This window comes from Perca fluviatilis, chromosome 2 (assembly GCF_010015445.1).
Source record: "Perca fluviatilis chromosome 2, GENO_Pfluv_1.0, whole genome shotgun sequence".
Classification (NCBI taxonomy): Eukaryota; Metazoa; Chordata; class Actinopteri; order Perciformes; family Percidae; genus Perca; species Perca fluviatilis.
In genome coordinates, this window is record NC_053113.1 from 40668679 (window position 1) to 40694649 (window position 25971).

The following is a 25971-nucleotide window of genomic DNA, read 5'->3' on the forward strand; positions in this document are numbered from 1 at the left end:
CTTGAGCCCAAACTGCCACTGTGGAAGTACTTAATGGCCCACAATGGGAAAACATTGTTTAGAACTGTGCAGTGTACTGTGTCAGGTATGACAGTCCATAACTGGATGATGCTGACGCAGATTAGCACAGGGAAAGAGCATGCATACCCAGCCAGAAAAGATAAGGTTATTATTATATATTTCTATATCTGAACGCTGCTCTCTGTTCTGCTGGCACCAACACCCTGCTGCACATGTGCAGACTTGCTCTCCCAAAGCTGCTTTCAACCTTGTTTTGGAGCAATGTTTGCCTCTCCTGGAGAACTTGGCTAGATTTACAGTACTTGGGATCAGTACATAACTCTAATTTATTTTCTTGTTCCCCTGGTGTTTCCTCAAAGCCTGTATTAGTGAGAAATGCCACCCATTGTCAGTATGCCACAGTGTTTTATGAAAAGGGAAAATATTACTATTATTATAAAGTCCATTTGTAGGAATGCAGACAGGCAGCAGGTTATCTCTGGGGATGTGTCTGTCTGTTTGGGTTGGCTGGAATGTGGATAGGTGTGTGTGTGTGTGTGTGTGTGTGTTGTGTGTGTGTGTGTGTGTGTGTGTGTGTGTGTGTGTGTGTGTGTGTGTGTGTGTGTGTGTGTGTGTGGTGTGTGTTGTGTGTGTGTGTGTGTGTGTGTGTGTGTTAGGGCAAGAGCACTTTTCTTTTTTCGTTCGTTTCGTTCGATATTTGAGGAAAAATGCTGTTTGCAGACTTGTGAGACTAAAAGTAAAGCTGTGCCTTTTTATTAACTTCTACAAACTGAAAGTTATATTTACTCATATTTTGGTGAAAAAGCAAAGCAGAGTGTGTGACCTCAGCGCAGCGTGCATCCTCTTGCACTACAGTTTCTTGTGTTTCTCGATGGGGGAAGTCTATGCATCGTTAATCAAGCCTGTCTCTCACAGCGGTGGGCTTTACTCAATAGTGAGGATGGCGGGAGGAGAAGCGAGTGGCAGAGGGAGGGAGGGCGAGAGAGAGAGAGAGAGAGACACGGAGAGAGTCCCAGACTTGACCTTTTTCGGCAGCGCTTGCAATAGCTGTGCGGCAGGCAGCGCTGAGACGCAGCGTCCTCTAAGGTAACCAAAGGTTTCACAGGATTATCCTCGGGACGCCTCTGGAGAGGTTGTTGCTGCTTTTACTTTTCAAACAGTATTGCTTGCAATGCAATCCTCGTTTAGATACTTCTTCTGGTTGCATGTTTTTCAATTACATCTGTTGCCTCCCTGAGGAGACTTGACATCATGTGAATCGTAAAGCTGGAGGAGAGCGAGCGAGCGGCCAAATTCATGTATTTCTGTTCAGGGAAGCATTCATATGAACATGCCTTGGTATAGTCAGTGAAGTGCACTCAGGGCCAGCCTTGCTTTTTCTCACAGAGTGTCAATTAGGGAGGGATTTGAATGGACTGAAGTGGAGCCTCCAGTGAGGGGTAGAGACATGGAGCGGGGGAGGGCAGGCGTTTGGGATAACAGACAGACGGATGGACAGAGAGACGAATGGACGGACAGAGGGACAGACAGACAGACAGACAGAAGGAATGGGAGACAGACAGAAGGAAAGAGAGACAGACAAAGAGACAGATCAACATGGCTGTGAGCTTATTTATAGATTCACGTGTGTGCACCAATGAATCTCTCGCGGTTCCTGGAGCGGGGCCTCACGCTGTGTTTGGTCCTCAGCATGACTGATTGATACGACTCATTTACTGGCTGCAGCAGGCTGTTAGGACCAACAGGCTGTGAAAAATTAAGATATCCTAATGAGGAGCAGATAAGGCGCACAGCACAAGTTTGGATGATTCGATCTGATTATGACCATAAAATGCTGTCACTCCTAATGGATAATGTTACAAAAGCCCTTTAATTTAACAAGCACCCTTCCCTCCAGCTCCAGTAGATTGAGATGTAATTGAAACAATTAGAGACGGAGGAGGTGGAGGGCTTGCCAGCCGCGGCTAGGAGAAGAGAAGGCGATGCAGAGAATTCTCCAGCATCCCTCTGCTTCTCACAGCTCTTCAACTTGAATGACCTCCGAGTCAATTGTCCCGATTTGTGTTTCTGTTCCTCCATTTATTTTAATTGAATGAAAATAGCATTCTGGGCAGCTCTCTTCTTATTTGTTTCAGGGGGGGAGAGAGAAATCCATTTCTGGTTCACATCACTTTGCTCTGTCCATCATACTGAAAACACTTTCGATTAACATGACTTGATCAAATTCAGGCTGCAAGCAAGCAATGATGGACTCCAGCTTGTTTATGAAAACATGTCAGCCTTTTAGGGGCGCCCACTCTCTTTGACCCCCCCTTGGCCCGGCGTCACCCTCCGCTTGCCTCGTTTAACGTCAGCAATTCAGCTTCATCCTGCTTTATTTTGTTAGCTAATTGCACTCTTAAGGCCTCCCTTGTAAGGTGTTAACTGGTGGTGCAGGGTTTAGACGCTGCCTTCTCCAGCAAACTGCGAGGTGAGCTCAGGAGTGCCATTCAGCCGAGCCAAGCCTCCAGCGGAGACATTTGCGTGGGCAGAATGTTCATTAATTTCCACAAAAACATCTGTGAAAATGTATAGATAGGGAAGGATTGGATTACCTCGATCCGTGTCGCACACCTTCGTTGCCTGCTCATCTCAGGGGGCGGCAATGTGTGTGTGTGTGTGTGTGTGTGTGTGTGTGTGTGTGTGTGTGTGTGTGTGTGTGTGTGTGTGTGTGTGTGTGTGTGTGTGTGTGTGTGTGTGTGTGTGTGTGTGTGTGTGTGTGTGTGTGTGTGTGTGTGTGTGAAGAGAAGATGTTCCCCATAGCAACGCAACCTCAGTCAACACAGGAATTGTTTTTGTCAAAGACAGGAGAAGCAACGTGCTCGGACTGCCACCAAATGTAAAACAATAGCTTTACACTAAACACGCCTCTGCCTCCGAGTCCTTTCCCAGCCCCATATGACGGTAAAGGAGAGGATCTTGAATCAGTCACAGCATGTCAGTGGCAGGGAGATGACCTCATCATGCACTGCTAGTTTATTTTTTTTTTTTTTCCCTTCATTTTATTTCTGGCTCTGCCTAATTAATCCGGGCACTCTGGTTGGCTCCCGACAGCAGGCTTGTAAAGTAAGATTTGTGCGCTGCTCATTATCATTGATGAAGTGGAGTGTCAGTGGTGCCAGGAAGCTCTGCTGGTCGGGGCTGATGTGGATGAGCTGGTGGTAGGGAAGTTGTCAACCCAGTCACTCCTTTCTCCGCTCCGACAGTCCCACTCCCAGATTAATTGCACCCAGACCACTTTTTTTGCGGTTAAATTGAATTGTAATGATTCATAAGGAAGTGTAAAGTGTCTGATTGTACGTGGGTGTGGAGGCGGCCGGGGATCATCCCCGGGGTATATCCTGCAGATTCAGTCGTTTAGCTTTTATATTGGAACTGGTGTGTGGGTGTGTGTGTGTGTGTGAGAGGGGGGTTTATTTTCAGCTGGTGTTGCATTCTTAGTTCAGCTGCGAAAGGAGTGAAATTCATTTTAAAACTTTGTATCACTAGTGAATTTATCCATATATTAACTTTCCATGATGCTACTTACCCATTCTACCTTAACAAGATACCTTTCATTTAAAAATGTCTTGAGAATAGACACCTGGTAACTATGACCCATCTGCCTTTATTATTTGGAAATGTAATCTCCATGACTATTTTTTTTTATTTTAAATCAATTTAAATACTGTAAAGTATCACAACACTCACTATTCACAGAGAAAGGTATTGTACTGCATTCAGAAACTGTGCCTTTAAACGAGCCGTCAGGACTTCCCTGCGGTTGTGGTGTCAGCTACATTACATTACACACATTATACTTAGTTTCAATTAACATTCACACAGCGATGGCGCAACATCGGGAGCAATTTGGGGGTGTCTTGCCCAAGGACACTTTGACATGGGACTGCAGGGGCCAGGGATCTAACCACCGGCCTTCAGATTGGTAGACGACCGCTCTACCACCTGAGCCGTAGCCGCCCAACTAAACCATATAGATAGAAAGTGCTGCTACAGCGACGGTACAGTCATTCCCCGGCTGCTGACAGTGCAGTGACACCAAGAGCACAGATGCTGAAGACCCAGAAACACTGACCAATCAGAGCAGACTGGGCTTTTTCTGGATGGGGGCTTAAAGAGGCAGGCGCTAAAACGGAGCGTTTCAGACCGAGGGGGAAGGACAGGTATACTGAGACAAATAATATGAGAAAAAGAATGGTTTTTTTAAACATTAAAGCATATGTTACCATGTTCTAGTAGAAACCCAAACTACAAGTATGAACCTGAAAATGATCATATGGGACCTCTAACTATTCATAGTGTTGATAGTTTTCACTCTTGTGGTTATGTTTCCATATGTACCTGATAATCTCCCTGTTTTTTTTTTCCCAATCAATTTTCCCATCTTCACTCACTACAGTATGCACATACTTTCATTGTCCTTTATGTCCTACTGTATTTCTCATTACCAATATACAGGAACATTAAATATAGAGCTTGAACTGCAAAAGCATCTGTTTTGTTACACATCTTCAAGATTCTTTTTTTTTTTTAACTCCTCAAGCCAAATGAAATGCTTACTTTAAAAAAAATAAATAAAATGTCATTCCTTTCTTAGTTTATTAGTACATGCATTTTTACCTTTTGATATCCTGGGGAAGACTTTGTATAAGCCCCCTTTGCTCCTTTCATCCCTTACATATCCATTTAGTTTATTATATGTCTTAATGTGCCTGAACACTTGGCTTCAGTCATCTCACATTTCTCTGTAAGATTAAATGTTCATGAATTAATATGGTAAGAAACGACAACAAAAAGTGAATCAATCAAAAACCCAAGGTTCACGAAACTAAATAATCATGTTATTTTACGCAATGTAACATGGTGCAAAACTCCAGTTACATGGAACAAAAACAGGCGGACATTAGATTAAACCTGGCTGGGATGGTTAAAGGCAGTCTATGTCAAAGCCTGCTTGTTAACTCAAGAAATTATGCTGACATTTGATCCAAGGTATAAGGTCCTCAGCATCACTTTTGATGTTGAATTTAAACCAAAGAATAGCCAGCAAAGGCTTGGCTCGAGGATCTGAGGCAGCGCACTGAGCTCAGAGGGAGTTCAGAGGTCTGAGAATCTCTAGAACATGTAGACGAGGGACGCCCGGCTGAGGTTTTCTGGCGGCATTGGCAATGCCTAATATGGCCACACAAGGCTAAGGTGAAGAAGAGTGAATGTGAACAGATGGTGATATATAGAGCGGCACAGCCTCTATTTAGGTGGACCAGCCAGTTCATCTCAGACATATTGATCGACACAATTTACTCTCTTTACTCAGAGGATTATGGCTCTGTAGAGTAATATAAAGGTTTCCTGACATGTCAATCAGCTGTCACAGCAAATTCCACCGAGCAGACTTCAACCTGTCACTGAGATGGACTCTGCAACTCCCCCACCAATCAGACAGGCTGCATGTCTATTACCAAGGGTTCTTGGAGGGCAAAAACTCTCTTTTTTTTATTTAAGAATGCTATTGATACTGTGGCTTTCTAACATCTCTCTTGTTTATTAAATCATCTCTGTGCCCAGCACCACTGCAGTCTACGTGGTTATCTTGACTCTGCCCTGTGCTCTTGTTTATCTGTATAGCAGCACTGTGTGGGCACATGTGCTCGTGATGCATGTTTTGGTGCCCCCCCCCCCCCATTTCCCTCTGACCTCTGAAAATGACTCCTTTCGGCAGGAAGTGTGCATGTAGGCAGGCCATTGGCAGGTCATTGATTCCATGGTGGGATTTATTGTCGAATCCCTCCGTTTGGATGAGAGGCTCTGACCTTGTCCATCTCAGGTGGGGAGAGCTGATGCCTTACTACCCATGGGCTGTAGTGAAGTTATTAAAAACTCCATTTTCACCATTTAAAGGTAGACATAACTCACAGTGCGGATATAGAGATGTCAAAACAGAGATTGATCTGAGAGAGAAGTGTAACCCAGAAAAAAAAACTTAAGAAAGAGTGCCAGAACTGAAATACTGAGCTTTAGACATCAGTCAGAGCCCGAATGGATCTCTCAGCTACACATCTATCAAACCCTTTTTCCAATAACCCAACTCTGACACTGTGTAGATCCTGAAGGAGTTAAAGGATGAGGACTGGGACATGGGCAATATCGTCCACACACTGACCAACAGGCGCTATGGCGAGAAATGCATAGCCTATGCAGAAAGTCATGATCAGGTAAGCAAATTTCTCCCAGATCCCACTTTATAGTGTCAATAGAGTGTGGATTATCTTGCTGTGGGTCATAAAACATAATCCACCTCTCCAGGCTCTGGTTGGGGATAAGAGTCTGGCCTTCTGGTTGATGGACAAGGAGATGTACACCAACATGAGCTCCCTGATTGCCATGACACCCGTCATCGACCGCGGCATACAGCTGCATAAGATGATCCGCCTCCTCACTCATGGTCTGGGTGGAGAAGGCTACCTCAACTTCATAGGTGAGTGGTCCTGGTAACACACAGAGAACCTAACCCTGCAGGTACATAGAAATGATACTGTATACTTGAATAGATATTAAAAAATATTGTATTACCCCTTGTTATGTGCAGGTCGATTTTTGATGGCGTCAAATTGAAACCGTCTTTATTTGTATAGGATATTTCAGCAACAAAGGCAATTCAAAACATTAAAGAGCGGTTAAAAACTATTTAAAGAGAATATAAAAACCGCTCAAATAAAATACGACCGGTATGAAATACAAGAATAAAAGTCACAGTGCAGTGAAATTACTTTAAAAAAAGGCAGCATGTACAACCATTACGATAATCCATTACTAATTTAAATCACCTGGCAAGCAAAAATGCTAAACTTTACCTTGTTTCTCTCGAGTGTGAGGATTTGCTTTCTTTCTCTACTGTATAACATTGAAAATGTAATATGTTTTTTTAAAAACCATTGGTCAGACAAAACACAACATCACCTTTTGGCTTTAAGATTTTTTTTTTATCTGAGCCCTAATATACTGCAATTATATATATCTTGTATTTTAGAATGGATCCATTACGTTTACACACATTACAATTCAAAATTCAGACGTAAAATGAGCACATTCAGGTTACAATGTACATGTACTCTCACATAGTGTTTACATATCACATATCACACAACATATCAAATTGCATCACGTTGTGTTGTCATGTCATGTCAAATACCATTTTATATATTTAATAAAATATGATCAGGTCATATTAATACATCAATGTACGTGACATTGAACAGTTAAGGTGAAATCAAGGTCATGATTGTGTAGCATAAAGTCACGTCAAAATATTTTTTTAAATGTGAGCTGACCAAAGTGCTTTTCAACCATAGGCAGAAAAACAGGTCAACGGCATACACTATTTATGACATATACATATAGGTGACATGGCAGAAACCAGGCAGAAATCCAGATTAAGATCAATAAACTAATAAAAAAAATCATTATATAAGGCCAATTGGTAGTGGCAGTTTAATTACCTTTAAAAGCCAAAAAGTTGAGCTGTGCTTTAGGGTGCTTTCACACCTACCTCGTTTGGTCCGTACTTTCGGACTTTTCAGGTTCAGGCTTGGAGTTTCAGGTGTGGATAAAAAGGCCCTTAAACCTCTCAGTAGAGGGGGCAGATCTGATGTGTTATTTTTTGTTCCACAGACTGGAGTCCTTCCTTTTGGTACATTTTTTTTGTTAAAGGAGTCGAGGTTGAATCATTTCAAATCCCTTTCATGTAATGTATTCTTCCTGAATTTGAACTTCTCCCCTCAGGCAGGCGCAACATACCCTAGGTGTTCACTGAACAGATATACACCGTACCGTACATGTACTGTAGGTGTTCACTGAACAGATATACACTGTACTGTGAATGCACAATTTGTCTCCTGTTGATTCAAGTCCTCTATGGGCAACAAGCAGAAACCTTTACTTTACATTTTTAATTGATGAGCTATACTGTGTTCATTTGCACTACTGTTAGGGGTGTTATTTTTTATGCTATAGTGTCATTTTATTTTATTCATTTCTACATAACATTATGTCATAGTGTCTGTTATCTTTTAGCTTTAGAAGACTAATCAGGTTTTACCTTTGCAATAATTAAGATATCCTAATTCATGACGTCTTAAAATAGCTCGAAGTAGCCCTGGTCATTTATTTTCCATTGGGTAAAGTGCTCAGTTATTAGATTTGTTGTATTTCTTTCATGGATATATATCTCTGAAGCAGCTCGCGACCAACGAGTCAAGGCTGACTATAAACAAAGGAACCTTTTTGAAGTGGCGTTGACATTAATACTTACTTTCCAGAGCTGATGGTGAAAGACAGGACACAAGCTGTCTACGATCTGATAGGTTCCCTTATTTTTATTTTTTTTAAATTGATTCCACTTCTCAGTCACTGTTGAGACGCTTCACATTTTCAACACATCATCTGAGCGCCGGCATGCTTTATGGAGGCCTGCTGCTAAAGATAATAAAGTGATAATTAATGCTCTCGGAAGATGACCTTGGTTGAAGGGAATGTACTTCCTTGGATGAGCCACTCTCTGGTTTAATGTAAATACCGCCTACACTTGTGATGTGCAGCATTTTAGCTCCACCTGGTGACTGGGTGATCCAGTCAGGCTCTGAGTCCAAACAATCACAATCTGAATCAGAAATATATTTATTGCCAGGTATGTAGCACTTAAACAGGAATTTGCTTTGGTTGATGGTGCATACATAAAACAATAAATACAGAAACAAATAACACATACCTACATACATACTGTACATACATGCATGCATGTATGTACATGCATACATACATACAATACATACATACTGTGCATTAGAGCTGGGCAATATATCGATATCGCGATATGAGACTAAATATCGTCTTAGATTTTGGATATCGTAGTAAGTGTTGTCTTTTCCTGGTTTTAAAGGCTGCATTACAGTAAAGTGATGTCATTTTCTGAACTTATCAGACTGTTGTAACTGTTCTTTAATTTGCCTTTACCCACTTAGTCATTATATCCACATTACTGGTAATTATTTATCAAAAATCTCATTGTGTAAATATTTTGTGAAAGCACCAATTGTCAACACTACAATATTGTTGCGGTATCGATATCGAGGTATTTGGTGAAAAATATCGTGATATTTGATTTTCTCTATCGCCCAACTCTACTGTACATACATACATACATACATACATACTATACATACATACTGTACATACATACATGCATACTATACATACTATACATACATACTGTACATACACAAAAGTTATATGTATGTATACATACATATAACTTTTTAACATTAAGAAGGAAACAAAATCTAAGTATTTCTATAATGCTTGTGCTGCCTCTTTGGAATCATTATCACTCATGCATTAGTATTCACCAGTTGTGGAATGTAATGTACAATGTAATGTAATGTAATGTACAATTACTCAAGTAACTGTACTTAAGGACAAATGTTGAGGTACTTGTACTTTACTTGAGTCTTTTCTTTTCATGCCACTTTCTACTTCTACTCCGCTACATTTCAGAGAGAAATATTGTACTTTTTACTGCACTACATTCATCTGACAGCTTTAGTTACTAGTTATTTTACAAATGAAGATTTTTGCACACAAAACACATTTTAATGTAAATTAAACTACCCAATAGTATACAGGCCTGCAATACAGAACAGCCGAGCTGGTTAGCCGATTAAACGCTTAGTTGATTGACAGAACTGTTTGGATCCTTTCCAGTTTCTAAAATGTGAGGATTTTTCTGCATTGAGTGCTTTTACTTTTAATACTTTAAGTACATTTTCATGATAATACTTGCATACTTTTACTTAAGTAACATTTTCAGTGCAGGACTTTTACTTGTAAGAGTATTTTCACAGTGTGGTATTAGTATTCTTAGTTAAGTAAAGGATCTGAATACTTCTTCCACCGCTGGTATTCACTGTGTGTGTGTGTGTGTGTGTGTGTGTGTGTGTGTGTGTGTGTGTGTGTGTGTGTGTGTGTGTGTGTGTGTGTGTGTGTGTGTGTGTGTGTGTGTGTGTGTGTGTGTGTGTGTGTGTGTGTGTGTGTGGGGCACAATCAAAGCAGCTGTTCCTGGTGGACAACCATAACAGAGCAGCTCATAATGAAAAGGATGTCACAGAACTGACCCCATGTGGGCAGCTAAAGCACAGTTGATAGTAATTTATATATGATTCTCTGGCTAAAGGCACACTCTGCTGTACTCGTTGGTGCTTTGTCTCTCATGGACTTTTGGTGCCACATTTACTCTCAGCCAATCAATGCAGCATCAGAATCACCAAGAGATGACATAGTGAGTGAAAAACAGTACTTAAAATGTCAATTTGACAATGAATTCAATCAATAACTGCAGCAGTAAAAGGGAAATTTTTTTATGAGTCTCTTTGTTTTGGTTGAAGACTGATTAAGACAGCACCCCATTAAAAAGGGGGCTAAAGTAGTCGATGCATTGCAGATGAAAATGCTTCAATCTGGCTAAATAAGGCAATAATAAAAGAGCATGAAAAGGGACATGCAAGTCAATATAAGAACTATCACTATATTTATAAAGCCATTTAAAAGCCAAGTCAAGTTTAGTCACTTTATGTTGAGTATAGGAGCATTTCTTTCAGAAACAGATAGTTTATATTCTCTAAGGTTTCTACTGGTAAAAATGTGGGGTCCGGGAACCCCCAGGGGTCCTTGAAGGAGTTCCAGTGGGTCCTCAGCAAAAAATGGAATCATTTATTTTCACTATAATTCCATCCCTAAGTGACACAATGACAGAATGTATGACTATTTTGGTAACGGGTTCCATACTCTTTCTGTAATAAAACATCTAAAAGCAAAAATCCTTGCAGATGGGGGTCCCTAGGACAACATCTTTTTAAATGGGGGTCTGTGTTCTAATTTGTGTCAGTTTAGGGATCCTAGACATGAAAAGGTTTTGTAACCACTGGTCTAAGTAGTAATATGTACTATATGTATGATATTTACTGAAACTGATATTTATTTATGTACTATCTACACATGTGTGTTCATGCTTCCCATTTGCCTCGTTTACATATTCCGTATCAGTCTTTTCTGTGTATTATCCAGGAGAGTAAATCAAAATTAGAGCTGCTAAAATGAAAGACTGAGATTTGAATCTTTATTGAAGGCTCTTTATCATGAATAGTTATGTAATTCAGACAGTTATGACATTTCCATTTTTACTTTCGTAAGAACTTTTCATGCATCAGTTAATTTGTCCGTTTTTGTTTGTAGGTGTTGTATCATAGAAGGAGAAACTCTTCTGTAGGATTAACAGAGCTGTTCTAGAGAGCATGAAAAGTACCCAAATAAAGTGAGATTAATTCCTCCTTATTAAATTGATTACTTAACAATTATGCCTAATTGGGCTCCATTCCCTTAAAGTTGGCAGAATTACTTAGACAAATAAGGCAAACTTGCAATCCAACATTAATTTATTTCAAAGTAATGCTCAGTGATTTGAAGAGCAGAGATATGGTGTGGAGTATTAGGAAGGCAGAAAAAGGAATATTGTTCTCTTTTGACAACTGTGTCTGGCTTAAAGGATGGTGCTATCAACTTTTGATAACGGTAATAATGGATGAAAGTTAAATCAGGGGACTTTTCAAAATCTACAAAGAGACAACACCCTGAAGTTCATCCCTGACCACTTTCCAAAGTTCAGGCCATGGGGCGAGCATTGGGGGAATCAAGTAGATCTGAGATGACATGCCGTGTCGATGGATCAATGACGACAGAGTCATTTAGTCAGCGCTAAGCAAGAGCAAATTGTTTGAGCAAGCAAATCAATTTGATGTGCCTAGCCTAGAAAAAAACATTTATTTACCCATAACCAATAGCAAACAGCACACAGCAAGAGGACCCAGGGAGCATATGTATTTGGGATGCTGAGAGATGGATACTGTAAAGGATGTTGGAGTGTCAATGACATTAAAGCGCCGAGTGGCGTGGGAGTAATGAAACACCTCACTGGTTTTATCATTACATCAGCAGGGGCAGAATGGAAGCGCTTGCACTTCCTGACTTTCAGGGCTCAGAGAGACTTAAGGTAACCTTGCAGATTTGCAGCCTAAATTATTGAGCTAAAAACTTCTCCCCACACTTCGTATTCATTGAGTGCTACAATACAACCATTATACTGCAGCCTTGGTCGGTGCATTGAAAACCAGCGCGTCTTCCTCATACATTTCAAATAGATAATTGCACTGAGAGCTAACTCAGCTAACTGTGCTTTCAGGCTTGTGGTTTTGGATGAACACGGCATTCCCATCCCTGCTGTTGGACCAGTAATGCTTATTTAATGTGCAAACTGGGAGTGGGAGTGTACATTAACACAGTAACGAGAAATCAATCTAGTAAGTGCAAATAATCTTTGCATCCTGTTGGCAGCGTTTTTTTTCTTTTTTTTCTTGCACTGCATGTGAAACCTGTGACTCTTGCCTTCCCATCTCCTCTGATTCCCTCATTGATCTTCCTTTGCTAGAATCCCTCCAATGGAAAACACATTGATCCTTGGCTCCTTCTTGTGCTGCTAATTACTGAGGGGACTGTGTCACTGTCAGGCCCTTATCAGATGCAAGGCTGTGTAGAGGAGTAATGGGATGTGCCAGCTAAAAAGCTGTCTGACATAACCTTGTGTAAACATGGTTGCCCCCTATTAATCATATCATTACTGGAACCACCATACAGTTAAGCATCAACATTATCCAAGAAACTTTAAGTTGTTTTGTCACCCTTTAGCATGGGTGCAAAATCTTAGCACAACTTCTTAAACTAAATAAAATCACCTTTTCCCTTTTTTACCCATCATTCATTGGTTATGATGGCACATTTAACTACACACTTTAATTGCTGTCATCTGGGGATGTGGCGACATCTTCTGAACAGTGTCCAACAGGTGAACGTGCAATTTTAAAACCAGACTTGTTATTTTTTTTCATATATTATTAAATACTGCTTTCAGAAAACCATGAGTTATTTTTTATTTTTTTCTACAGTCTACAGTGATACTAGTGCCTCAATTAGGCTGTATAGGGACAGTGGTGCTTTGAGCTAAATGCTAACAATGACAATGCTAAAATGCTGATATGAAGCAGGTGTAATGTTTACCATGTTCAACATCTTAGTTTACTGTGTTAGCATGCTAACTTTGCTAATTAGCACTAAACACAAAGGGAATGCCGTTAGTTTTGCAGATATTTAGTTATAAACCAAAGTATTGGACACAATACTTGCTGTAAGATAAAGTACAACTTTATTGTCAGTTTACATTAAAGGTCATTTTATCATTATCATTTTACCATTGAAAACATGTGCGCACAGGTTGAACATGCAGTTAGACACTAAATACTTTTCATAGACTTACAAAACACATTAAAAAAAAAATCACAGTCATGACAATTATACATAATTATTAGTGTAGTAGTCATCAACTACTCCACAAAAGTTGACAAATAGTCGAACATTCGCATATATATATATATATATATATATATATATATATATATATATATATATATATACAGTAGCTCACAAAAGCGAGTACACTCTCACCATACATTTAGTAAATATTTTATGATATCTTTTAATGGGACGACACTGAAGAAATTACACTTTGCTATGAATGGTATTAGTGTACAGCTTGTATAACAGTGTAAATGTGCAGTCCCCCCCAAAATAACTCAACACACAGCCATTAATGTCTAAACCGCTGGCAACAAAGTGAGTACACCCCTATGTTAAATTCCCATAGAGGCAGGCAGATTTTTATTTTTAAAGGCCAGTTATTTCATGGATCCAGGATACTATGCATCCTGATAAAGTTCCCTTGGCCTTTGTAATTCAAATAACCATTAATTAATAATTAATTAATTAATTAATTAATAATGAATGGCTGTGTGTTGAGTTATTTTGAGGGGACAGCACATTTACACTGTTATACAAGCTGTACACTTAATACTTTACATTGAAGCAAAGTGTAATTTCTTCAGTGTTGTCCCATTAAAAGATATAATGAAATATTTACTAAAATGTGAGGGGTGTACTCACTTTTGTGAGATACTGTGTGTGTGTTTATTTATATATATATATATAGGAATCTCGCCAAAATAGTTTCTTCGTTTATTGAAAAACATCAATATTGGCTGACACACAGCAGAATGAGCTTTCATATGGACACAGATTATTATCACATTTTCCTCAGATGGCAAGTGTAACAAAAAATAGGCTATAAACAGTGCAAATTGAAATTCAAAACTTAGCCTCAACAATGAAACGCCATAATGAAAGCACAAAAATAGAAAATATCCACATCTGTGTGTTCTTGATAAACTGACAGTTACTTGCTGTCGCTACAGTCATTTATTTTCCTCATCATGCACTCCTGGTTAGCGTAGGAGTCTGGTGGCTGTTGTGCGCAATGTCTCTTTGTGACTTTAAATAGTCAACTATTCAGTGAAACCCCTAGTTAGCAGCACACTGATTTTGGTTTAGCTACAGGATAGAATGATGTGTAAAAGAACTCTTCAGCCTGTTGCATTTAAAGGAACACGCCGACTTATTGGGACTTTAGCTTATTCACCGTATCCCCCAGAGTTAGACAAGTCCATACATACCTTCTTCTTGTCTCGCGTGTGTGGCGCTCTGTCTGACGCTCCAGTCGCTTAAGCCTAGCACAGATCCTGGAGGTAACCGGTTCCAACTAACCTAGCCTGCTCCCAATAAGTGACAAAATAACGCCAACATGTTCCTATTTACATATTGTGATTTGTATAGTCACAGGGTGTACAAATAACAAGGTCACTATGCTTTTACTATCTAGTAATTGTTGACTCTATTACTCCAACTCTGAGCGAACTCCAGGCGAACTCTCTGCTACTCACCACAGGGCTTCAGGTGCTGCTAGCAAATCACTCCGCCCAAGTAGCAGAAGTAGCAGTGCTTCGCCTTTCTGAGAATATAGTTCCCAGTTTGTATACGGCTAGAAGACGGCTGTGTCTCATGTGACCTTGTTATTTGTACACCCTGTGACTCTACAAATCACAACATGTAAACAGGAACATGTTGGCGTTATTTTGTCACTTATTGGGAGCAGTAGGCTAGTTGGAACCAGTTACCTCCAGGAACTGTGCTAGGCTTAGCTAGCGCTGGGGGGCGTCAGACACAGTTACAACATGCATGGAGATGAGAAGGGTATGTATCGATAAGTCCCAATAAGTCGGCGTATTCCTTTAAATAGAGGTACTCTAAATCACCTATTGGAGGGCAGAAGTTGGTATTCTCTGTTTAAGACATGCAACTTCCAACTTCTGCCCTTCATAATTGAGAATATTGGAAATTGGTGCCAAAAGTCAGGGGATCACCAAATTTCAATTCAGTTTTATTTATAGTATCAAATCATAACAAGAGTTATCTCAAGACACTTTACAGATAGAGTAGGTCTAGACCACACTCTATAATTTACAAATACCCAACAATTTCAGTAATTCCCCCAAGAGCAAGCATTTAGTGTTATAGTGCGACAGTGGCGAGGAAAAACTCCCTTTTAGGGAGAAAACTCGAGTGGTGAGGAAAACTTCCTTTTAGGGAGAAACCTCGGACATACCCAGGCTCTTGGTGTCTGACGGTACCGGTTCGGGGTGTGATGAACAGTGGCAATTATAGTTACAATAAAGATGATTGATCTATGACTAGAAATAGTAGTTGTAGTAGTTCATGGCGTAGCCCTGCAGGGCATAGCAGGACGTAGCACGGCACTGCAGAGCGTAACAGGATGTAGCAGGGCGCAGAGCAGGACCACGGCGACAGCTGCAACCATGATTTAGGTGCCACCCTAATCCAAGAAATAACTGCGGGCCGAAAAAACATAAGGACTCTGGGGAATAAGCTCCCCAGAGCTAAGTTAGTAACAAGCATTTCTGGGACATGGATGCACACAGATGGAAAGAGAGAGGAGAGAGGAGCTCAGTGTGTCAAAGGAAGTCCCCCGGCAGTCTAAAACTATAACAGCATAATTAAGAGCTGGTCCAAAGCAAACCTTAGCCAGCGCTATAATGGTTGGTAGATGAATCTGACGACTATGAAGAGGAGCAGAGAAGAGAAGGGGTGCCGTGTCTGCAGCTGTACACCCTCCCTCGCCGGTCTAGGCGAACGCTGCAACTTCTCACTCCCTAACTATAAGCTTTATCAAAGAGGAGAGTTTTAAGTTTACTATTAAATGTGGTGACGGTGTCTGCCCCCCGAACCCAGACTGGGAGCTGGTTGCACAAGAGAGGAGCCTGATAGCTGAAGGCTCTGGCTCCCGTTCTACTTTTTACAAGTAACTCTGCATTCTGGGAGCACAGTGCTCTAGTGGGACAATAAGTTACTATGAACTCTTTAAGATATGATGGTGCCTGACCATTAAGAGCTTTGTAGGTCAGGAGAAGGATTTTAAATTCAATCCTGGATTTTACGGAAAACTAATGCAGAAAAGCTAATACAGGAGGAATATAATCTCTTTTCTTAGTTCTTGTCAGCACACGTGCTGCAGCATTCGGGATCAGCTGGAGAGTCTTCAGAGACTTATTTGAACAACCTGATAGTAAGGAATTACAATAGTTCATCCTTGAAAGAGATTAATGAACATGTGTACGACATTTTATGGTAATCCACTTAATAGTTGTTGAGATATTTCACTCAAAACCACAAATGTCAATGTGCTAGAGGCAGTAGGGAAAAATCAGAGGATCACCAGTTATTCATCCTTTAGGCACTATAGCTATACGAAATGAAATGGCAATCCATCCAATAGTTATTTAGATATGATATTCAGTCTGGACCAAAGTGGTGGATTGACCCACCAACACTGCCTTCCCCAGAGCCATGCCAAAAAACTCCTCTTAAAGGACAATTTTGGTCTTTTACAATTTTGGTCTTTAGTTTTGCAGTTTTGGCTATCGGTAATAATAATGTTGCACTCACTAAGTAAATTTCTGAGATGAAAGGGAAGACATCACTAAAAACTGTGTTTTATGGAAACAACCATTCCAGTTTACAGACCGACTTCATGGGTCAACAGTGATCTAATATATTTGCTGTGTGTGTGTTTGTGTGTGTAGTTTGTAAACAATTTACCTGGAAATGAGTATTTATCTTCCTACCCATCCGATTTCATTGCAGTCAGACATTGTAAAAAAAATTTTTTTTTTAAAACTGAAATTATCCTTTAATGATTGTTTAAAAACCCTTGTATATATTAAACTCCTCACGGTATTTTATCTCAGATAACCGTTTCCCAGATATATTATGAGACACAAATGATGATTTTATTCATGTGTGTATTGTGGTGAGAATCCATCATATTTCATCCTCGTTACCGAATGTGCTATCTGGTTTATTTCAGCTGTGAGGAGGCAGAGGAAGGTTATTATCATGGTGATTAATGCAGGCATATGGGAGGAACATTGCCGTGTTATCATAGAGGAGAGGGAAATGATTACCTAATGGAGGTGTGTCCAATGTGTTTCTTTAAAGCTAAAATGAAAAGAACAGTCAAAGGCTTCTACGGGGCACTGAATCAACCTGTACAGGAAATCAATCATCTCCACTAGACTTTATAAAATAATAACATTAGGAAAGTGAAAGTAAATACAGGCAAAAAAGGCTGGTGCACTTACACGGTTAATGAAGCTCTGTTGAGAGCTTTTATCAAAGCCCCGGCCTGTATCTGGGCGGGCGCTGTCTTCGACAGATTAGGAAGATCAGGTTTTTTTTCCTCTAACCCCTGTGTTTTTGTGTATGTGTGTGCCTTTGTGTATGTTGGTGTGTGTACCTGCCCTCCCTGCCCCCATATACCAAACGCACACTCTCACAGAGCAAGTGAATGATAAGGATTAGCTCATTTATGGAAAAGTCCACACTGAAACATTTTCACACTGTTCATTAACAGTTAGCCAAAGACTTACCATTTCTGGGTACAGTTTGTTGTGTGGTGGTGTTCGTATTTTGTGCAGGTCAAGTGTGGGCCAGTAAATGAAGTCACATCACGTTGAAATATTTGAAAATGCAGTGTGGAGTAACAGTTCATTTATATGCTCATTAGTTTTGCCCCGACTGTGTTTACGCCTGTTGTTCAGTTCACTGAGTCTAAACCAAAGGGAAAAAAGCGATCCATTGTTTCCTTTTAGCTCTGGTCCATTATGGGTTCACGCTGACTTGTTACAAACAAACCAAGAGTTGTGAACATAAAGTCACATGGACTGACAGGTTAACTCATTTATTGGACAGTTTCGGTGATCTATTCTGCATCATCAGCGCTACAGGGGCCTGTGGGGAAAATCAAAACAAAATGAATTCCAGTGACCGACAGCAAGTGACATTGTGCTCATTGGCGCTTAAAGTTTTTACTGTATTTTCCCCGGTGGTCACACAAAGTTCACAGAAAGAGAAACAGATGATCATGAGCAGCAGTTCAGACTGTGACACGATGGAAGACTGGAGACAGAAATGAGCCATCAGTGTGATTGGATACAATTCTTGTCATAATCAGCAGACAGTGACAAATGATCCAAAATTGTTTAGTTCAACTTTTGAATTCTTGGAAATGTCTTATATCCGTGACCACTGAGGCGACCGACCTTTTTATCCAGCTTGTCTAGGTGCATTGGTTTTGTCAATCTGACCAAATGACTATCTTCTCACCTTCCTAAATCTTGATGCATAGACTGTATAAGCGGATGGGACATCCAAACCCCAAAAAATCCAATACACGTCAAATATATTTTTCCCAAAGATGGTTTCTGTTATTGTAGGTAGTTCTGATCACGCTGATGTTTGTTCAAGTGTTCATTTTTCTGTTAAGTTTGGTTTTATTAGTTATTTGATTCTATGATAATGGGGTGAAACGCCATGATTGATAGCCGGGATTGGCTGGGATTGGTCATGAGTATGGGCGGGACTTCAATACCGCGGTCTGGCTCCAAAATAACAAGATGGCAGCACCAATATCCTGGAATTTTTTTTTAGCTTTACTTTTGTACATTGGGAGGAAGTGGAGACGCTACATCCATCTTTATATACAGTTTATTTCCTAAATGAACAAGACCTAATTGAACCAGATGGGCAAACATATCAGAGTTTGTTTAAACCAGAGCAAACAAGTTAACATCTTGAAAAATCCAACAAGTCCATTGTAGTGCAGGGATACCAACATCTGGCCTGCAGTGGTATCATGTGTCATGGGGGGTTGAATTCTAGTTTTAGTTCCAATGAGCCCATTTTGACTGATGAGCACATCTTCAACCAGAGAGTAGGAACTAATCAGGGAAATGACCTGGTGCACATTTGGCTGGAAAAAATTGAGCTCCCAGAAGCCAAAACCAAATTACATACTAATTTCATACAGCAAGCACTATATACACATTTCTATAGTATACTTTTTTTTAGTATACAAGCAATCATAGTATTCTTCTGTTTTATACTCGGAGGCGATACAAGACTTGGCATGAGAGATGTCAATCCAACTTAGAGTAAGCTTTAGAAAATGGCTGCTGATTAAACTTCAAGAGAATGCAAATGGCTTATCCAGTTTTTTTGTTTGCTTGTTTTGTGAGGTTTTCACTGAGCTTTTCCATCCACAATTTGTTGAAACAATTTTGCAGCTGTGAGTAACTCCACCATTTCCTTTGTGCATTGCATTTTGGGACAACAGAGTCCGTGAACAGCACACTCCCAAATCAAGCAGATTTCTCAAAACCTGCTTAGAATTATTATGTTGCATGGAATTGGGACACAGCTCTGGGTAGACTCAGCCCTCAGACACATGGCACATAGCTGAATACCTGTGAAATTGCAGCTTGCACCTTCATGGATCTGTTGTCCGTGGCATGTGAAGTACAACAACCTCTTTGATGGCTGAACTGTGCATTACACACATTGATCCATCTCTGACTTTTGCTTCGCCATAAAATGTTTAACACCACTGTGGTTGCTCTCGCTCACACCACATGCTCTACACATACTGTATGCAACACAGTGCAACACAGAGAGCCCATTTCTCCAGGGCATGTCGAAAGTCATTCTGGGAAGTGAAGGAACTCAAAAGAACTGTAGATGTTGACGAGCCAGACTGAGGGCGGATACACCAAAATCGTAAATTATGCATTGAACATCACATATTGATGCCTGACAGTGAAAGAGTATCTGAATGTGGATTTTTTTTTTCTCCTTGAGAAATGTGTTCCCTGAGGTAATCACAGGGCTTATTCCTTAGGTGGTACTTAAAGGGAGGCGCCTCTAGCACAGTGTTTGAGAGTATTCTTTTATGCCATTTCTCCCTTTTGACAGGTCTTGATATTTTGTGAATGCTACCTGAATCCAGAGAATGCGATGCTTAGTGTGACTGCCCTTGTAAAATAATAAGAAAGAAATCATGTTGTTTTCTTGAATGAATGTTGTCAAATTGTAGCAAGTCCTTGGCATCTTTCATTCAGCACAGTCCTCTGTTTTTATACTTGGGTTTTCAAGTGGGCTGAGAATGTAGACCGTATCTAGTTTTCAATGATTTGTTGGGCTTTTAATTGACAGGACAGCTTGAAGACAGGAAAAGGGAGATAGAGGGGGAACGTGCAGCAAAGTCGGATTTGAACCTGCGGCCGCTGCCAAGGAATCAGCCTATATGGGGTGCACACTAGAGCTGTAATCGGGCCTTAAAACTACGGCCCGAAAAGGCCCGAGCCCGACAGAGTTCGGCCCGAGCCCGACAAGTACATTTTGATTGACAGCTTTTTAAAAGCCCGAACCCGTTTACTGTACAAAAGGCCGTCTGTCAGCAGTCATTAGAGTGTCGGAGAATAGCGCGGACACGCGCTTCACACCGCGAGCGGGCACACGCACCACTCGGCGGAAAAGGGAGAGAAAGAAAAAAAGAGACTGCACCGCACGCACACAGCTCCTTTTGTCTTTCGTAAAAAATGGGTCATTTATACATGTTTTAACATCATTTATTCATGGAGGCTATAGGCCACTTGGAACCCGACGGAACCCGTTGGGTCCCGTCTGGTTCGGGCAAAGATCCTCAGCTCTAGCGCACACTCTACTGGGTGAGCTAGAGGTCGCCCCATTATCTCGTTTTCTATTGTTACCCTAGGTCTATAATAACAAGTGGAGCAATTTTTAAACTATGTAGGCTTAGCCACTCATTCCCTCATTCTTTGTGCTGTGCAGTATATGCTCGGCCAATCCATAGACTGTATATAAAGTGGGACCTCGCATCTCCACTCCAACGGTACTAAAGTGAAGCCAACAGTGGTACAGTGGTGTTGTTGTTTAGCATGGAGGGAAGATGATTTGGACAGTGGAGGAAGGCTCTTGAAATGGGCTGTTTCTTCCTCGAGGCTCTGCGGTCACGCGGTAGATTGACACACAGTCCCTCTAGTGGCAGCAGAATTCTCATGAGAACTCCATCGTCTTTTCGCTTGAGGGCAGTCATGCCTACCAGACATATCAGCTGCCGACTTGGGCCCAGGGCTGTGACACAGCCCACAGCGGCTGTGACATCCACGGGGAAATTGCTCATTTGTGTTGCTAAGGCAGATACAAAAACAAGTCAGTCACAACTGGGAGCCTTAACCTTTTAAGAGACTCCTGCCATGATGCCTTCACAGTTTTCTTTAGGTGCTGGGGTGATGTAAAATGGCTTGGAGGTGCCCTCTAGGGCCACAAGGGGGAAGCTTACTGCTGATGGTCTTAGACACAGACTTCAAAACACTGGGAAAGTCTCACCAACCTTATTCACCTGACTCACCAACATCCCAAAATGGGAAGGACAAGAAGTCTTCAGTCCTGGAGCTGTCTTCATCTGCTAAGGAAAGACACAGCAGCTGGGATCAAGGAAGGGACAGAGGGGAGCCTTGCATAACTGCTGCCACACTAAAGTACAGTATGCCTCACTGGGATTGCACTGGAGCTTCATCCATAGTAAATGTGGGAAGCAATTATAGCACCGCTGTCTTCTTGTCATCTGATTTTAAAACCATGTGGTCGATACGTTCTGGCTGGGTCTTGATCCAAATGGCAGCATATACTCGGCACTGGGGTGACCCTGGTGAGCAAACCTGGACAGGAGTGAAGAAAAGAAGATGAGAGGCAGCATCCTTGCACAAGCTCCATTAGGGTTGGAGAGATTCATTCCGAAATTTCAGTCTGTGAAAACGTGTGGTTATTTTAAACCCGTCTGAAACAGAACTACAGTTCATCAGGTGCTCGTCTTATTCGACGAGAAATAACGGAGACGATCGCACCAAATGGATCCAACGCCAATCCAAAGCATACTTTATATTCCAGAAAGTTTGTTCTCACTTCACGACACCAGTGTGCTATTTTCGCAATGTGGTACACTTCCCTCAAAGTATTGTTGCCATAGCTTCTATTCCTTGTTTGTGACCATCATATTTCGGAAATTAAAGGCCACATTGGTGTAAAATTCAAATGCTGATTAACACTCCCACTCTTTGACCTTCTCTCTTGCACTACAGTGAAGCCAAACTTTTAATGGTAAACATATCTCACAAACAAATCAAATTGTAGTATTAGAAAGAATCATATTCATTTTTGCTGACTTTATGAGCTATACTGAAACACCATAATTACAGAAAACTTCTCATCTCATGGTCTGTTACTAACACATCCACAACATCTGCTGTTCCTCATAATTGTCCCAGGACTTCAAACAGTCAAATTAATTATTTCAAACCTCATATCTCAATACACTTGGATATATTATTGATTAAGTAAGAGAAGTTACAGTTCTGTTGTAAGGCAGTGTGTTGATCTAGGGCCACTGTGATGATCATGAGCTCAGCGTGATGATAGTCTGATAGAAGCAAACAAATATCACTTTTGTCAGTTGACTATAGAACAAATTATCATCCAGAGATACATGGCTAGCTACACTAGACAGAATATTTCTAATGTTTTTCTGTTTTGTGATTAACAAATTTTGATTAACTACCTCAAACATTTTTGGCCACATGTAGTACTTTATAAAAATAGATTGAAAAACTGTAGTCATAATAGTATTTAAGAGTATACATGCTTTATGTCATTTGGGAAATTCGACCCGTTTAATTTCTCAGGAGCAGTAATTAAAGCCCCGTGTACACAAATCAGTAACACAGTATAGGCGCTGTGCTTCACGAGATGATTTGCATGTGAAATATCAACACAGGAATTTTCAGATGCAAAATTAATTTGTTGTGTGCACATTCCTCTTGTTGGAGTGCAGGGAAGAAAGTATGCCTTTGACTGCCAGTGTTGCAAGTCTGAGGTGTAATTTTCTCCATTACATTTCAAGTTCAGCTGTGTGGGAGGCTTGTTGCAGATGCCACAAGAAAAGTCTCTCTCTCTCTCTCTCTCTCTCTCTCTCTCTCTCTCTCTCTCGCTGTGCTTGTCTTTGCTGCCCTAATTTCTTGGCAAGTGCTGCAGTGGGCTTTTTCTGTTGGCAGTCCATGCCTTATTGTTTGCTACTTTTTTAACACCTACATAATGTATTTCATTAGAATCTGCTGTCAGCCCCTGTCTGTTCCACTTCATCCCATCACTCTGTTTTTTTTTTCTTTTTGTAAAGGAGGTGGATGCTCTTAGCACCAAATAAACAACTAGCCTGTATTCTTCTTCTTCTTCTTCTTCTTCTTCTTGTCATGCATCTTCCTCTGTCTCTTGTCTGTGTGTTTCTTCCTCTGCCGGGAATTCAATTACCCTGGCTGTTGTTTTATGATGTTGTGTCGACAACCGATGACGGATTCATTATCTCATCTCCTGGCGTGACAGCTTTGTAGCAACAGGGCCGCCGCCGTTTCCCCGACTTCAGCAGTATGCGTTCGGCCTTACATCTGGACTGTGTAACGCTTTCTCCATCCATGGTGCTTCGTCTGACGTTTTTGAGCCTTTGCTGGCTTCCCCTCTCAATTAAAAGATGCTAAGGCAAATGAACAATCTTAGTAGTTACATTAAAAGCAAAATAGTGGTGGTTGTGGGAATAATTCACAAATGTAGTTAATGCTTAAAAAATTATGAATGAATAAACAAGATAAAGGGAGATCTCCTGGAGAATTTTCCCCTTTTTGTGCTTATTTGTGTCAGACCTATAAATAGTTCTTTGCAGTTTCTCCTCATTTCCAGCATAGACTTTGCTCTCCGTTGTGGAGAAATAATATATAAATATATCAGGGTGAATTATGTTTGCATATATTTGTTGAAAAAGTGAGACTCAAATGAAAGCTTTGGGATTTATTCACAGTGCTTTTTTTTTATTTTCCTGAGTGTGTTGTTCATGAAAGGGCAGAGTCCTGGGTGACAGGAAGGTTGGCACACTGTAGCTGGTGAAAAAGGTCACAAGAGCATGGTGGCTCTGTTGTTTTAATATGGAAAGTACTAACCTCTGCCGGGGTTAGAAGAAGGTTGCCGACTCTGGTCTCTTTGATCTCTGTCTTTTTTTTCTTTTTTTTTCTTCCTCTTGTTAAAAATTGCACAAAACTTGAAAAGAACCTCATATAGAACGGCACGATAGAGTATGCTAATTCACAGAGACTGTGTGCCTTTCCCTTTATTATGCCCATTTTTTAATAACACTCTCTGTGTTGCAGGGAATGAGTTTGGCCATCCTGAGTGGCTGGATTTCCCTAGAGAAGGGAACAATCAGAGTTACCACTACGCCCGGCGGCAGTTTAACCTACTGGATGCGGCTCACCTCCGCTACTCTCAGCTCTACGCCTTTGACCGGGACATGAACCGGACCGAAGACAAGTATGGCTGGCTGGCTGCCCCACCTGTAAGGGCATCGCACTCTCACTGTACAGTAGGCTTTGTGCACACACTCTCACACTCTCACACAAAAAAACACATGAAAATATAATGTCACAGCACCGTTCTTTAGTCACATACAGAATATGTAATAACTTTTAGTATCCCAAACAAGTGTTCATAAATAATTTAGCTTATATATATATATATTTTTTTTTTTGTAAGATTATTTTCTTTGGCTTTAATTGCCTTTATTGATAAAAACAGATTAAGTAAGGAAAGTGGGAGAGAGAGGGGGATGACATGCAGCAAAGGGCCACAGGTGGGAACCGAACCAGCGGCTGATGAGACGAGGACTGAACCTCTATACATGGGGCACACGCTCATCCAGGTGAGCCAACCAGGCGCCCTGATTTAGTTCATATTTGATGATTTCTTTCAAGAATACATTTATTTCCAAGCCACTCTTTACACACCCTGCCAGTTTTCCTGTTTCTCCATTGGGGAGTAGTGAGGCAGGTGGAGGTAAATGCACCATAAAGAGAGTTATCTTTCTCTGGCTGCTGTCTATGGGAGAAGAAATTATGTTTTTCTCTTGAGGGGCAAAGTAGTGGGATAATGCAAATGAAGAGTGTGGCTAAATTGACAGGGATTAGAAGTGAGTCTGTGTAATTGATTCAAAAATATCCCTTCCCTTCGTCAATCAGTCGTCAGATTCTTCACCTTGCTGCCTTACACTCTGACCGACAGACAGACAAATGTAGCACAGAAGGAAATGTATCAGAGAGCAGAATTAGAGACATGTCTGGTTCACAAGTATAATTTATGCATATTGGCCCATCAATCAGAAGTGTGTTCTGCCTTACTGGAACCTCTTACAGCCTTTACAACTGGATGAAACGGAGCGTTGGAGGTAGGGCAAAGGAAAGCAGAGCCTGGCTGGTTTGTGAGCTCCCTTCTGGGGGAATGGGACAGAATGCTGGTCCCAAAGGATGTTAATGGCAGGGAAGATGCATACATTTGGCAGCAGTGCTGACCTGCTGTTTTCCCTGGCTGACAGCCCTACAATGTATACTTAAGGAC

General features: G+C 40.9%; 1 protein-coding gene across 1 annotated transcript in view; it reads left to right on the forward strand.

Annotated features, from left to right (window-relative positions):
* Positions 1 to 25971, forward strand: part of gbe1b (glucan (1,4-alpha-), branching enzyme 1b) — a 152745-nt gene that overhangs the window by 81734 nt on the left and 45040 nt on the right. The window contains exons 11-13 of the mRNA XM_039821897.1: positions 6162 to 6272; positions 6364 to 6535; positions 24732 to 24916. Coding sequence (XP_039677831.1) covers positions 6162 to 6272; positions 6364 to 6535; positions 24732 to 24916 — 468 coding nt within the window. The remainder of the gene's footprint in view (positions 1 to 6161; positions 6273 to 6363; positions 6536 to 24731; positions 24917 to 25971) is intronic.